Source organism: Dendrobates tinctorius, unplaced genomic scaffold, assembly GCF_039654945.1.
Source record: "Dendrobates tinctorius isolate UK_male_01 unplaced genomic scaffold, ASM3965494v1 ptg000046l, whole genome shotgun sequence".
NCBI lineage: Eukaryota > Metazoa > Chordata > Amphibia > Anura > Dendrobatidae > Dendrobates > Dendrobates tinctorius.
Genome location: NW_027361714.1, coordinates 17453023 through 17468504, shown reverse-complemented (window position 1 = coordinate 17468504; position 15482 = coordinate 17453023). Strand labels below are relative to the sequence as shown.

General features: G+C 43.0%; 1 protein-coding gene across 6 annotated transcripts in view; it reads right to left on the bottom strand.

The window, feature by feature from the left end:
• Positions 1 to 470: 470 nt before the first annotated feature.
• Positions 471 to 15482, bottom strand: part of SMPDL3A (sphingomyelin phosphodiesterase acid like 3A) — a 145036-nt gene continuing 130024 nt past the window's right edge. For all 6 annotated transcript variants that reach the window (XM_073575744.1, XM_073575739.1, XM_073575741.1 and 3 more), the window contains 2 exons: positions 3340 to 3464; positions 471 to 1536 (listed from right to left, as the gene is read on the bottom strand). In XM_073575744.1, coding sequence (XP_073431845.1) covers positions 1198 to 1536; positions 3340 to 3464 — 464 coding nt within the window. In that variant the 3' untranslated portion in view covers positions 471 to 1197. The remainder of the gene's footprint in view (positions 1537 to 3339; positions 3465 to 15482) is intronic.

Sequence of the window (15482 nt, the reverse complement as noted above, 5' to 3'; positions counted from 1 at the left end):
GGACTCTGTCAATACAGAATGCCTGTTCAAATTAAATTGTTTTTCACAGTGCAGCAAATGATTTAAATGCACCTTCCCATCTGCTTGTTGTCCCTCTGTCTCCAACCTCCTTCCTTAATTGGTTGACAACTCTGGCTTTATAGAGCCAGAAAAGGGTGGAGATAGAAGGAAAACAATCAGGTGAGAAGACGTATTTAATTGATTGGCCCCACCATAATGGTCCGAACGGCGGTACTTAGTTGAACAGTTGTTCTGTGCTGACAGAGTCCCTTTAATTGTATCAGTTCATAAAACTTCAAGTCCATTGCATGCATCCAACACATTTTAAACAGTTTATTCTTTCTCATGACATAATTGGCCAACTATACTAGACATGATTGTTTATTAACTGATGCAATAGAGGTGGAAGTACTCTGAGCTACTGTATCTGTGTCTAGATATATACTGTAATAATAAAGACAACAAAAAGGTGAAAGATTATCGTTTCCTTGTTTATTAGTTTACATTTTCTTTGGAGTTAACAAACTTTTCCCATATATAAAATGACTTGGTCCCATTTGGGATGATGTTAACGAATCTATCAACTCCAAGCTTGTTTTTGCTCAATTAAGGCTAGTTTCAGACTAGTGTTTCCGGGAGCAGCGCACGGCCGCCGCTAAGCTCCGCCCCGGCCGTGCCCCCTCCGGTCAGTTCCTCCTCTGATCGCATGACGCTGCATGCGATCAGCGTACCCTATATATAGCGTTGGGTATGCTGGTCATGCTCTGGCACACTTTTTCCAGCGCATCCGCCCTTTGGGCGCTGCGCCGACGTGCGACAAAAGCACTGTGCTGCATTTTTGTGCGCTCAGTGCAGTGCCAAAAGGGCGGATGCGCCAGCAAATGTGTACCAGCACACGACCAGAGTACCAACGCTAAATATAGGGTACGCTGATCGCATGCGATCAGAGGAGGAACTGACCGGAGGGGGTGCAGCCAGGGGTGGAGCTTAGCAGTGGCCCTGCGCTGCACCCGCAAACGCTAGTATGAATCTAGGCTAAGATCTCTTTCTTTTCTGAGTTCTGTGGACAAACTTTTTCAGAACTGTTTTAGATACTTCAAAACGGTTACACTTTTTTTCTGGAAGATAAAATTTAGAATGATAAAATCATCTTTTTCCTGTAACTCCTTAATCTCACATTTTGAAACACGGTTCTCCTTAAAGAAAGTTTGAAGAGTCCTCTATGGAATTATGTATTTTAAAGTTCGAAATGCAGCGTATGTAGGAAGAGGCATCAACATGTTGTATTGCGCAGACTTGTCTTTTTTTGCATAGTTTCTCACAGCCGTCTGGGGTATCAAAGTTCACTACGTAATTCTTGTAGTAATTCTGGAAGTCAACACTTCTTGGCTTTTGAAATCTTCCAATAAGTTCTTGCAAACTTTCAGGACGTAGATCCTGTATGTTGTACTCTTTGGTCATGACATATTCCAGCTTCCATATGGCTTCTTTTCTTAGGTTTGCATCAGTAAGATTTAAGTAGTAATGCCAGAGGTCCTAAAACGCAGCAATAAAAAATATTAGAAACTTAAAACTCACCTGTTGTTAAAATGATAATGATATGAATTATGAATAGAAGTGCTGATTGCACGGATGAATCAAAGGAGCCCACCCCCTGGCACTCCATCAATTAATGCAGTTTCACTTACACAATGAGGCCGGGGTCACACTTGCGAGTGTGATGTGAGAAACTCGCGCAAGTCTCTCGCATCAATACCCGGCACTGCCGCCGGCACTTGGACCGGAGTGTGCGGTTGCATGTATTTCTATGCAGCCGCACACTCCGGTCCCGAGTGCCAGCAGCAGTGAGGGGTATTGATGCCCGAGTTTCTTGCATTGTTCTCGCAAGTCTGACCCTGGCCTGAGTGTGAGGCTGCAGCTGCAGTGCCCTCCTCCCTCTACCTGCTTTATATAATTTTAGCAATTGGAAGTTGGTGGGGGTTGATGATCATTTATGTAAAGCAGATGTCACTTCACCTAATAAAATGTACTTCAAAGATAAATACATTTAAGGATTAATTATAGGACTGCTATTATTTTAGATTGTAAAACCTAATATGTTTGGGGTTATTTCATGAAATGTAGTATTAGAATCATTTATATGTGTCAAACACATATAGAGGTTAAGTAAAAGACAAATTCATTATGAGAAAGAAAAAGATTTTATTTCAGGACAATCACAAGAAATACACTATATGAACAAAAGTATCCCTATACATAACATCTACAGGAACTTTTATGACTTTAAATTTTACAACCCCCCCTTCCCAAAAAGTTGGGACGCTGTGTAAAATGTAAAGAACACAAGAATATAATAATTTTTAAATCTCTTATAACCATGTTTTATTCACAACAGAACAACACCTATTAGAAGATGAACGTCAACACATTTTCTATTTCATTTGAAAAAAATAACTAAATTAGAAATAGTCTCCTTTTCAACACCATACAGTTTTGAAGCCATGAGCTCCAAAAACATTTATGCAGGTCCCAACCCTTCAAAATATATAGTACCAGTAGTCTTCATGTTTTTCAGCATGGGCCCTGGCATATTTTAAGTGGTCTTTTTTGTGCATGAAGCTTCCTTCATGGACAACATCCATGAATACAATACACCATATTCTGTCATGAGAAACACACAACCCAGTTTGGCTTTCGACCTCTTTAGCTAACTGCAGTGAACTTGCATGTGATTTTCTTCAACCCTTATTAACAGAAGACTGTTTAGGTGTTAATTTCCATAGTCACCCAGAACGTCTCTGTGTGATGCTTGCAGTTCCATCTTTCCCATATTTTTGTATCACTTTTGCTACAATACTTTTTCAGATAGGTAAAGATTTGCTGACATTCTTGGAGCTTTCACCTTTCTAGTGTAAAAACAATATATTTTCTTTCTCAGGTCTTGTGTCATTTCTCTTCCATATGGTGCTATTGCTGACAGCATGAAATGTGAAGGGGTTTTCTTCATTAACATCATTTTATAGTCAACTGCTGGACACCTGTTTACTTAATTAAACTTTTGTAGTCTAAACTTTAGTTTTGCTTCTAAGATTTTTATTGGGGTGCAATTATTTTTGCAACACAGTCTTAAATGATTTTTTTAGGAAAATTACCTTTTTGGGTGTGCAAAACAGCAAATCTTGTCAGCAAGCAATAGCTCACATTCGTGGGAGTATGTTGTGACACTGTATCCCACAGACAATTTTGATTCTGAAAGGAAACTATAGGTTTTCTGACAAATCTATTGGAGCTTGCTCCTTTATATTGAACACTGTATTATGAGTATAGGTAACCACTTACCTTTAAGCTGTAGCTATTAGTATCATATTGATACAAGCGGAATCCTGGGTTATTTGAATCCTGTTCACTGGCAGACTTAATAGGTGTTACAGCTGGTGCAACAAATGCAGCTCCAACTGGCTTGTCTGAAAAATAATAATGAATCACTTATGTATGTGTCCGGAAAATCCATGTCTGTGTAGCTCAAGAATCATGGCATGAATATAGGTAACACGGCACTCAAGATCAATATGATTTCTGGTGCTCAAGTCGGGTATCCAACCCATCCAATCAATAGAACAATAATCTTGGCAATCAAGAATCATGGCATTCAGTTTGAAAATATAGCACTCTTGGAAAGTTTGGTGCTTGGATAGGGTCTACTGTAGACCTTCATAAGACATTCAGAATATCATGATAAGATATACAGAATAACAATGTACTTACAAAAAAATAGTGCGATCAAAGTACCTAGTTAGACCTTTTGGCTCTAAAGTCTGAAGGCTAGGATCCAAATCGCCTCTCTTTTTCAATTGCTAAATACGGTCACCTCTCCTTCTAAATTGGGGAACATGTCCAAACATTTGGAATCTTAAAGGGAATCTGTCAGTAAGATCAACACTCCTAAGCCGTCTATATGGGCATGTAGGTCATAAGAAGCTGATTAAAATGATATCTTGACATCTGCGATCGGGTGTCTTATTCCAGTGAAATCCCCTGTTTTCTTATACAGTATGTAAATAACCTCTTCCAGACTCTGGGGTGGATCTTGCCTGGAAGTTAGCTCTGCCTCCAGAGCTTATTTTAAATTAAAGGGGGAGCTGCCAGTGTGAGGCAAGTAACCTACACAGAACAGGAAAAATGAAATTTGTCTTCTTTCAAACACATTTTTGCTTTTCTCTGAGTTCTGCTGTACTGCAACAATATTACAATCCTGTCTGCCTGTGTGCTGGAAGCTGAAGCTAAGGGGATCCTGCAGATGTGTCAGTTATCAGGAGAGCAGAGAGTGGTCATTACACATCACACTGGTAACTCTCCTCATGTAAAATAAGCTCTGGAGGCAGAGTTATCTCCAGGCAGCGTCCTCCTCATAGCCTGGAAGAGGTCATTTATCTAAAGTGATAAAAGATGATTTCTCAACAACAAGGCATCTAATATGAGACATACAGACAGGATTTTTTTCTGCATTCTATAACCTGTATGCCCATATTAATACTTTAGATAGGTCAAATGTGGTGATGAATTCCCTATAACTGTGACACCCAATTGTATTTGCATAATTTATATTCTGTTTTGTAGTCGGACCTTTTTTCTTTTCACAGGGCCATTATTATCACCTACTGGCCCCATAGTTAGATCAATCAGTGGGTATATATTATCATTCCTCTCTCTTAATTTTTCTTATTTTATTTAAGTTCTTAATACCCATCCTTCTATCTCATGTGATGATTACTTATCTATTAAGCATATCTCACTATCCTTCTACTATGGAGAGCACTTATCCTATATGATCTTATTTGTTTCTAACCCCTCCACCCTCCTTTTTTCTATTTTTACATACACTTCAGTTCTATTATTCATATTTAACTCAACTCATTTGTTCATTTCATAGATTTTTTATTTATTACTTCTATCAGATTCAAGTTATTTCTGTGACCATTGTGGGTTTTTCTGTCATTAAACGAGGGGTACCAACTATTTTGAGCGTGTGTACATATGTTTTACCACATGTTAATTAGAGTCCCCAGGATTCTCTCTCCTTCTATCCTGTTAGTATTATCTTGACTTCCTCTGAACCATCAATGGTCATCATTATTAATAATTTTCCAATTAGCAGATATTACCCCAGATATAAGTTAGCGAATGGTACCTTATTATTCTGATTTTGCTCCCTTGGTTTAATGCATGGTCTCATTCTGCTTATAATTAGAGTTGAGCAATACCGTCCGATACTTCAAAGTATCGTATCGGATGGTATCGGCCGATCTTTAAAAAAAGTATCGGTATCGCCGATTCCGATACCGGAAGTCCCATTCAAGTCTATGGGACTTCCGGTATCGGAATAAGAAAAACCCTTTCCTGCCCTTGTACAGCCTCTCTGGGGTCTGTACGGGCCTTTCGGGGGGCTGTGCCGGCCTGCCAGGGGGTCTGTGCAGGCTCCGGTGGTCTGTGCCGGCCTGCCGGTGGTCTGTGCAGGCTCCGGGGGGCTGTGCCGGCCTGCCGGGGGGCTGTGCCGGCCTGCCGGGGGGCTGTGCAGGCTCCGGGGGGCTGTGCCGGCCTGCCGGGGGGCTGTGCCGGCCTGCCGGTGGTCTGTGCAGGCTTCGGGGGTCTGTGCAGGCATCGTCCGATGGGACTACAAGTCCCATCGGGCGATGCCTGCTACCATGACAGTGATTGACACATTAGCCAATGATGGGACAGTAGTAGTCCCATCATCCGGCTAATGTGTTAAATGTAAAAAAAAAAAAAAAAAAAATTACATGCTACATACATACAACATGCATACTACATACATGCTACATTCATACTACATACTACATACATGCTACATTCATACTACATAAATACTACATGCAACATACATACTACATATATACTACATGCATGCTACATACATACTGCATGCTACATACATACCACATATATACTACATATATACTACATGCATGCTACATGCATGCTACATGCTACATACATAACACATATATACTACATGCATGCTACATACATACTACATGCTACATACTACATATATACTACATGCATGCTACATACTACATGCTACATACATACTACATATATACTACATGCATGCTACATACATACTGCATGCTACATGCATGCTACATACATACTACATACATACTACATGCTACATACATACTACATATATACTACATACATACTACATACATACTACATGCATGCTACATACATACCACATACATAACACATATATACTACATGCATGCTACATACATACTACATGCTACATACATACCATATACATACTACATGCATGCTACATACATACTACATGCATGCTACATACATACTACATGCTACATACATACTACATATATACTACATGCATGCTACATACATACTACATGCTACATACATACTACATATATACTACATGCATGCTACATACTAAATGCTACATACATACTACATACATACTACATGCATGCTACATACATACCACATACATAACACATATATACTACATGCATGCTACATACATACTACATACATACCATATACATACTACATGCATGCTACATACATACTACATGCATGCTACATACATACTACATGCTACATACATACTACATATATACTACATGCATGCTACATACATACTACATGCTACATACATACTACATATATACTACATGCATGCTACATACTACATGCTACATACATACTACATACATACTACATGCTACATACATACCACATATATACTACATACATACAATACATTCATACAATACATACATAGACATACAGTACATATAACATAGAGTAACATACTTACCAATACTTGTCACATTGTTCCCCGAAGCCATTGTCTTTTCCGGGATAAATATTAACATAACAAACCACAAAAATACTCACCCACGATCCGAAGCAGTCCACGAGTGTGTCCCACGACGATCTTGGGTAGAGAACTGCAGCATCAGCTGTTGCTGCCGTTCTCTACGGGCTGCAGGAATCCAATGACGGAAGGTAGGTATCCTTCCGCACTGTATTCCTCCGCCACTTAAAAAAAAAAAAAGTCCCTAGTCTCACTTTATGCCATTGCTGTGTGGGAAATTCCCACGCAGCAATGGCATAAAGTGAGACTAGGGACTTTTTTTTTTTTAAGTGGCGGAGGAATACAGTGCGGAAGGATACCTACCTTCCGTCATTGGATTCCTGCAGCCCGTAGAGAACGGCAGCATCATCTGATGCTGCAGTTCTCTACCCAAGATCGTCGTGGGACACACTCGTGGACTGCTTCGGATCGTGGGTGAGTATTTTTGTGGTTTGTTATGTTAATATTTATCCCGGAAAAGACAATGGCTTCGGGGAACAATGTGACAAGTATTGGTAAGTATGTTACTCTATGTTATATGTACTGTATGTCTATGTATGTATTGTATGAATGTATTGTATGTATGTAGTATATATGTGGTATGTATGTAGCATGTAGTATGTATGTAGTATGTATGTAGCATGCATGTAGCATGTAGTATGTATGTAGCATGCATGTAGTATATATGTAGTATGTATGTAGCATGCATGTAGTATATATGTAGCATGTATGTAGTATGTATGTGGTATGTATGTAGCATGTAGTATGTATGTAGCATGCATGTAGTATATATGTAGTATGTATGTAGCATGTAGTATGTATGTAGTATGTATGTAGTATGTATGTGGTATGTATGTAGCATGTAGTATGTATGTAGCATGCATGTAGTATATATGTAGTATGTATGTAGCATGTAGTATGTATGTAGTATGTATGTAGTATGTATGTGGTATGTATGTAGCATGTAGTATGTATGTAGCATGCATGTAGTATATATGTAGTATGTATGTAGCATGTAGTATGTATGTAGTATGTATGTAGTATGTACGTATGTGGTATGTATGTAGCATGTAGTATGTATGTAGCATGCATGTAGTATATATGTAGTATGTAGTATGTATGTAGTATGTATGTGGTATGTATGTAGCATGTAGTATGTATGTAGCATGCATGTAGTATGTATGTAGCATGCATGTAGTATGTATGTAGCATGCATGTAGTATGTATGTAGTATGTATGTAGCATGCAGTATGTATGTAGCATGTATGTAGTATGTATGTAGTATATATGTAGTATGTATGTAGCATGTAGTATGTATGTAGCATGCATGTAGTATATATGTAGTATGTATGTAGCATGCATGTAGTATGTATGTAGTATGTATGTAGTATGTATGTAGCATGCAGTATGTATGTAGCATGTATGTAGTATGTATGTAGCATGTAGTATGTATGTAGCATGCATGTAGCATGTATGTAGTATGTATGTAGCATGTAGTATGTATGTAGCATGTAGTATGTATGTAGCATGCATGTAGTATGTATGTAGTATTTTTTTTTTTTTTTTTTTAACATTTAACACATTAGCCGGATGATGGGACTACTACTGTCCCATCATTGGCTAATGTGTCAATCACTGTCATGGTAGCAGGCATCGCCCGATGGGACTTGTAGTCCCATCGGACGATGCTTGCACAGACCCCCGGACATCAGCACAGCCCCCCGGCAGGCCGGCACAGCCCCCCGGCAGGCCGGTACAGACCCCCACAGGGTGCACAGACCACCGGCAGGCCGGCACAGCCCCCCGGCAGGCCGGTACAGACCCCGGGCAGTCCACACAGCCCCCCGGCAGGCCGGCACAGCCCCCCGGCAGGCCGGCAGAGACCCCCGGAAGGCCCGAAATGACGGCGCATCATGATGCGCACACACCGCGCATCATGATGACGTCAGGCCGTCAATCAACTGAACTTCCGATTCCGATGCCGAATTCCGATATTGAAAAAATATCGGAAGTCGGTATCGGAATTCCGATACAGCAAGTATCGGCCGATACCCGATACTTGCGGTATCGGAATGCTCAACACTACTTATAATTACTATGCTAGGTGTCCATATATATCAGTATACCTTATGTATATATGAAATTATCATTTTATGTATACATTTTTATATGTCTGGCTTATATATATATATATATATATATTATTATACTTTATTATTGTACTATACTGTATGTATAATGAAGGTCTAGTGTAGACCAAAACGTCACATATGATACACTATGGATTGTTTTGCTGCTGCTTCTGTCTTCATCGGTGGTGGGATGGGAGCACATCACGCACTATCTATGCCCATATAGTGCGTCCTGACTGCAGGAGAATATGAACCATAGGTTACTGGAAGGTGAGTGACTATTTTTCACATTGGTACTACCCTGTTTAATGTGTTTTGAATATAAAGTGTATGAGAACATTTATTTATGAGAAATGATTCAATCGGTTATACCTAATTAATGTGCAAAGAAACAGAAAGTGAGCTGATTGGCAGATCACACAGTCCGTGACTTGAGGATCCCATGCCGAACAGCACCGCATAACCCTCTCCCCTTTTGTCATAGTTTAAACTTTATCAGGTTCATCATCCCATATTGTGGGGGACCACATTTTGTGAGCTGGGCTGCGGGATCATTATACTGTGTGGAGGGACTGTGGAGGCCATAATAGTGAAGGTGGGGCAGTGGGTGCCATCAAAATATATGCGTGCTATCATATTGTGTGGGGAAATGTGAGGGCCATCATATTGTGTGGGGAGCTGTGGGGCATATCATACTGTGTGGCAAAATGTTAGGTCCATCATACTGTGGGTGGAAGGGCTTTTTAGGATCATCATACTTAGTGGGGATGCTGTGGGAGGTCCATAATACTGTGTGGATGGACTGTAAGGAAGCATCATACTTTTTGGGACGCCATCATATTGAGGGTGGAGGAGCTGTGGGGACCATCATACTGTGAGTAGAGGGTCTGTAGGGACATTATACTGTGGACTGTGCATTTTATGGACATCATAATGTGTTAGGAGACTATGGGGTACATCATACTGTGTTGGAATCACTGTGGTGGGCAAGTATTTTGGTGGCATCATAATTTATGGGGGTCATAGAAAGTGTGCCTTAGTGGGTGACTACACTAAGGGACTTCAGTAGGGGCACAATTACTGTGTTCATGTAGCATCCTTAAAAGTTGGACTATCGCTGACTGCCCCGTGTACCATCAACCTGCGTACTCTTGCCAAATTAAAAAATTTTTTGGGGGGAAGGGAGTGAAAGGGGGACCAATTAAGGAATTTTGCAATGGGGCCTCATGTGTTCTATGTAGAGATGAGTGACTTTGCCTTTTTTCAGGTCGAGTCAGGTTTCATGAAACCCGACTTTCGCAAAAGTCGGGTCGAAAGAAATCGGCCGATTATCGTGAAAAGTCGAAGGCCGACTGAAACACGAAACCCAATGCAAGTCAATGGGGAAGAAAAGTCGGCAGTGAGTGGAGGACAGGAAACACACCTACAGTGCCCATTTTAATGCCAAAAACATCAATTCTTATTACTTAAGCTTGTCAAACTTAATTTACTTTATAACAATAGTTAGGCATTGAAAACTGGGGGTTATTTGGCTGCAGATTTTCGTGGGCCAATGGCCAAAGAGTGTCAATGGGCTCCTTTAACACATGCCACAATTCATGAACCTCTGATACGGCAGATAAATAGCGGTATAGTACAATGAAAAATACTTCACTTCTTACATCACATGACTGATATCCATTTTAAATTCTCCAATAGCTCCAAAAACGGACAGTATATTACTCCATACAGTGTTATGGCCACCGCATAGTGTGCTATACAGAGTAATGAGGCCCATATATTTCTCCATACAGAATCATTGGTCCCATATAATGTTCCATACAGTATATGATGAGCTCCACATAATGCTACAGTATGTGTTGGTCCCCATGGATGAAGCTCCACTGTCTTATGGGCCCAAATAATGCTCCATATATAATGGGCCCCGTTTCTAATGCTCCAGTGTATAATGGGCCCTGTAAATGCTGCTCCAGTGTCTGATGTCCACCTTTGGAATGCTCCAGTGTATGGTGGGCCCCATATATCATTCTCCAGAGTATAGTGCTCCCCAAAAATTGCTCCCAACCTTTAAAACAATTAAATAAGTCTCCTCACTAGGGAATCCCTGTACTAGCCTGGACTCCTCGTCGTCCCCATCTTCCATCTCTCTGCACTTGGACTGTTTAGGCAGAGGGCGAACAGACGTGATGTCATCGCGCTCTCTGACCAGAATGTCACTGTCAGGAAACACGGAAGACGTCACGGCGGTGGAGCAGGGAGAGGTAAGTATTTCAATTTTGCAAGTGCTGTGATCCTGAGCAAGCAGGGGGGCCCACTCATGGGCGGCGGTACTGGCACAGGGCCCCCCTAATAGTACGCTGGTGTGTCTGATGGTGGGTGTGCCCCCCCGCCATCAGAGACACTTGATTGTACTATGAGGGACCCTGTGCCAGTGACGTTGCTCAAGAGTGGGCCCACCTACCTGTACAGGGCAACGGCACTCGCAAGGGTGCGTGTGCCAGGTGGTGACCCCGGCCCTGGGGGGGAGGCAGCCCAGTTAGGGAGGTTGAAAAAAATGGCATATGTTGATGTTGGACATTCAGCAGCTGCAAATGGAGGAATTGGAGAAGTCCGAGGAAGAGGAGGACAAAAGCGAGTCATTTTTCTGGCAACCTACATGTCAGCAGGGGAAGGTGGGACAAAATCCTTTGAAACCCATGCATGGTTCATTTTAATGAAGGTTAGATCATCAACATTTTGGGTCGACAGACGGGTCCTTTTTTCTGTCAGGATTGTGCCAATTCAGTCCAGGTGTCCAGTTTACAGACCCAATAGTCAAAGGGGAATGACCTGTGAGGGAGAACATCGATATGGGAGGAGAAGTAGTTTGTTACCATAGTTGACAACTGCTGTCTTCTATCACTTTCAATCGATGCAGTATTACCAGTCGTATGAGCGGTACTTGAAAAATTAGTCCATAACATGGTCATGAAACCCCTGTGTCCAACGCCACTTCAGCTGTGTACACCATGAACACCTCTTCCTTGTTGCCCCCTATGGCTCGTGGGAGAACCATCACCGCCGCTGTGTGGTGGGAATGCCTCAAACAAATGGTTTACCAGAGTTGCTTGTTTGTTAGCCAATATTAGCTCTAGGTTCTCCTGTGGCATGATGTTTTGGAATTTGCCTTTATAGCATGGATCCAGGATGCTGGCCAACCAGTAGTCGTCATCGTTCATCATTTTGGCAATGCGGGGGGTCCCTTTGTAGGATCTGAAAAGCATAATCACACATGTGGGCCAATGTTCCAGGTGTCAATGATGCACTACGAGTGCTGAGTGGAGGAGCACTTTCTTGCAAATCAACATCCCTCCAGTTACGCACAAACCTTGTACCTGACCTTGCCACGCCAACATTTTCTCTTGCCTCCTGAGAAGCATCCTCCTCCCCTAAATAATCATCCCCATCATCCTCCTCCTCCTCTTCCTCTTCTTCCTCCACCTCGTCCAGGAGAGTTCCCTGAGCAGACAATGGCTGACTGTCATCAAGGCTTCCCTCCTCCTCTTCCTCCTCGGCTACAGATGCCTACTCCTTAATGTGCATCAATGTTTGCATGAGTAGACGCATAAGTGGGATGCTCATGCTTGGGATGGCGTCGTCTGTGCTTACCAGCCGTGTGCATTCCTCCAAACACTGAAGGACTTTACAGAGGTCTTTCAGCTTCGACCACTGCAAACCCGACAACTCCATGTCTGCCTTCAAACTGCCTGCCCGTGTATCCTCCCACAAATGCATTACAGCCTGCTTCTGTTCGCACAGCCTCTGAACCATGTGCAGGGTGGAGTTCCACCTTGTTGCAACATCGATAATTAGGCGGTGCTTGGGAAGGTGGAGCAATCGCTGCAGCTTCTGCACTCGACTGGAGTGTACCGGCGACCGGCGGATGTGCGAGCACAGTCTTCGCACCTTATGGAGCAGGGCTGTTAACACCGGATAATTATTGAGGAAGCACTGCACCACCAGGTTCAAGGTGTTAGCCAGGCAAGGTATGTGTCTGTGTTTTGAAAGGGCTATGACTGCCACAAAATTCCAGCCGTTAACACTAACTACCTTGCCTGCCTCAAGATGTAGACTGCCCAGCCATGACTCAGTTTGTCGCTGCAAGTAGTCGGCCAGTTTCTCCGCGGTGTGTCTGTTGTCGCCCAAACACATCATCTGAAACACAGCCTGCTGACGCTTACCACTAGCTGTTCGATAGTGGGACACCTAGTGTGCAACACTGGCAGCTGCGAATGGAGTGCTCGTGCGACTGCGCTCTGTGGATGAGCTTTCGTTTCAGGAGGAGGAGGAGGGTCGGACGCCTACAGCCAACTGTTTCCTATCCCGTGGGCTAGGCATCACTGTCCCACCACCGCTGTCCCCTGTGGACCCTGCATCCACCACATTAACCCAGTGCGCAGTGATGGACATGTAATGGCCCTGGCCATGCCTACTGGACCATGCATCTGTTGTGAGGTGCACCTTTCCACTCACTGATTGCTTGAGTGCATGGACAACGCGGTCTTTCACCTACAGGTGGAGGGCTGGGATGGCTTTTCGAGAAAAGAAGTGCCGACTGGGTAGGTCATAGCATGGTACTGCGTAGGCCATGAGCTCGCGGAAATCTTCGCTTTCAACCAACCAGTAGGGCATCATCTCTAACGAGATTAGTTTGGCAATGTGGGCGTTCAAACACTGTGTACGCAGATGAAAGGATGAGTACTTTCTTGTCCTACTGAGTCTCTGGTAGGGTGAGCTGTACTTGAGAGCTGCATATGGTGGAACTAGCAGTGGACATGGCAGACTGAGAGAGGGTTGGTGATGGTGATGGTGTTGGTGGTCTTGCTGATGGCCTAGATTCAGTCTTTCATAGCAATAACATTGTGATTCCCTGACTGCTTTGGCCTTGCGACGACACCTCAACATTTGCTGCTGGTGGTGTGCTAACCGGTGGGCTTACAGTGGGGGAAGCGATGTAGCGTTGCTGACTACCTTCATTCGGAGCAGGTGCACATGTGGTACGTGAGGTTTGGTAGTCCGTCCACGCTTGCAAGTGCATGGTGGTTAAATGTCTAAGCATGCAACTGGTATTCAAATTTCTCAGATTTTTCCCTCGGCTAAAGGTCTTTGCGCACTTCTTACAGATAACCTTTGCCTGATCATTAGGATTTTGTTCATAAAAGTGCCACACTGCACTCTTCCTACTATGGAAGACATTTTGAGGCCTTGCACGCTGTGCTAATTTGACCGTCTGGCCAAGCTGTCCTGCAACTCTTTGGGTTTTTGTAAACCATTTTTGGACTGCTACGGGCCTGCCAGATAACAGCTGTTGCGAAGTCGATGCCTGCTGCGGATCCTCCTCCTCTTCTGAGCTATTGGCAGTGGCACCCTCTTCCCCCAATAGATGCCAATCTGGGTCAACAACTGGGTAATCCATCACCTCCTCTTCAATTTCATGTGCACCTTCCTCTGTGTCACCGTGTTAGGTGGTATAGTATGCGGGAAGGGGCACCTGAGTTTCATCAGGGTCAGATTCTGGCTCAGTACACTGCGAGGACAATGTAGTGCTCTGATTAATGTACCAGCTGAAAAATCTAGCAGTGGCTGTGCATCAGTGCACTCCATGTCAGATTCAACTTGGACTGGGGAATTCACGATTTGACTTGATAACCCAGGCATGGTATGTGAAAAGAGCTCCATGGAGTAATCTGTAGTGTGGCCTGCCGCATCCTTCACTTTTGGTAGGGGTGAAGGACACAAGGAAAGGTGTTGTTCCTGACCAGGAGCCTCCACTGACGACTCAGTGCTTTTATTTTTTGAAACTTCAGAAGAGGAGGCGATAGAGCTGGAGGCTGTGTCAGCAATGTAAGCCAAAACTTGTTCCTGAAGTTCCAGCTTTAAAAGCGGTTTACCAACTCCCAGAAAAGGGAGCCTTCGAGGCCTTGTGGAGCCAGACGATGACGCAAGCTCAACACCTCCTGCCTTAGGTGCTATTGTGCTTTTGCCACTGCCAGCAGATGCATCACCACCCCCACCACCATCAGTACCAGCTGGCAACCCCCGCCTACTTCCATGGCCTCTTCCACCATACTTCCTCATTTTTGGAAAAATGTACCCAAAATACCACCAGCTATATGGTACTGTAAAACAAGGTGCAAGGTGTATATAGTATTGTGGAGAATTTGAATCTCCCTAGAGATTTTAGAAGGCTGAACTATTATCTCAGGCCCACTATAGATTACACCTCAATTTAACAGGCTGAAATTGGCTTTTGTATGACAAAGTACAAGGTGTGTATATGGTATTGGGGAGAATTGGAAGCTCCCTAGAGATTTTAGGAGGCTCAACTATTATCTCAGGTCCACTACAGATTACACCTCAATTTAACTGGCTGAAATAGGCAGGTGTATGACCAGGTACAAGGTGTATAT